Source organism: Penaeus monodon, chromosome 15 (assembly GCF_015228065.2).
Source record: "Penaeus monodon isolate SGIC_2016 chromosome 15, NSTDA_Pmon_1, whole genome shotgun sequence".
Lineage (NCBI taxonomy): Eukaryota > Metazoa > Arthropoda > Malacostraca > Decapoda > Penaeidae > Penaeus > Penaeus monodon.
Window position 1 is genome coordinate 27,663,081 of NC_051400.1, and position 1,211 is coordinate 27,664,291.

At 34.4% G+C, this 1,211-nt stretch overlaps 1 protein-coding gene across 1 annotated transcript in view; it reads right to left on the minus strand.

Moving 5' to 3' along the window:
* LOC119582288 (midasin-like) overlaps window positions 1-1,211 on the minus strand; it is a gene marked incomplete in the record, with an annotated part of 28,200 nt that overhangs the window by 21,967 nt on the left and 5,022 nt on the right. Inside the window, 2 exon segments of the mRNA XM_037930506.1 lie at window positions 253-421; window positions 650-758. Coding sequence (XP_037786434.1) covers window positions 253-421; window positions 650-758 — 278 coding nt within the window.

Below are 1,211 nucleotides of genomic sequence, written 5' to 3' on the forward strand. Positions count from 1 at the left end.
AATTGTATTATACAGCATTGAAAAACCTCAATGTTATCTCTCTGATTATTTAACTGAAATAAATGAATAATATTAATTTCATAAAGCAACAATAATTATTCAATCTGCAAAAATACCCCTTGGAGTAAACAAAAAAAATAAGAAAAACACCTATATATTTTTTTTCTCTCTCAACACACCAACCAGACAAATTAATAAAACAATTAGTCTACAATTTAGCTAAATTGAAGGTAAAACATCAAAGACCATCACCTGGTAGTCACAATCTCCTTCAGTTCAGAATGCTTCAGGGTTTCCAGTGTAATCTTCAGCCACAGCTTCTCTAACAATCCTGCATTTCCACTGACCATCTTGGCTCCTCCTAGAGTCCGTCGTGTGGCAAAGAGCTGGAAGTCTGGATGGGCTCGTACATTTCCGTGACCTGCATCAAGGTAGGCATCAGCAAAATATATCCCTTTAAACCCAAAATTTCTCATAAGCCTTACATAATTGTGGTCAAAAGGACTGTCATGTCCTACAATATGAGACTCCATGATGTCTTATAGGGTATATATATGGTGTGCCTGTATTCTTTATATGCCCTACATTCGCCATTGAAAAGAAATTCACGGAATGACTTAGAGTCCATACCATCAAATCAATCCCTTACCTGGCAGAGGTAGTGTTCTCGTCTCAAGAAGTGGAACCAAGATAGATATGACATCCATAGGAGCATAATCCAGATCCTCTAAAAGTAGCCAGTAGCCTTGCATCACAGCCTGAAAATGCAACAGTAAATATAATCAAAATCAATCTAATCTTTATCTTCAATATAATTGGTTTTATACCTTTCTTTTCAAATTTGCATTCATTAAACAACTGATTTTTATTGACTGAGTTGATTGTTTCAATAGTTTTCTGTTCTTCAGATTTTATCAATCCACTCCCATAATTCTTACAACAGAGTATAAAACACCATTCCTAATTTTCCTTGGCCTTCCTACACTGACTTGATCCAAACGTTCAACTTTGTAAATTTCTTTCTCTAACTGCTCTAACCTTTCTTTTCCATACATCCATATTACTCATCATGACCTCCTCAACCTTAAGCAGTTTCCTTAACTCACTAGAGTTTTTCCTATCTTTTACATGAAACCCATCTTGCAAATTCTTAATATTGCTTTTAAGCCTTACAGAATCTTTATTATAAATAATAATGATTTTGATTTTAG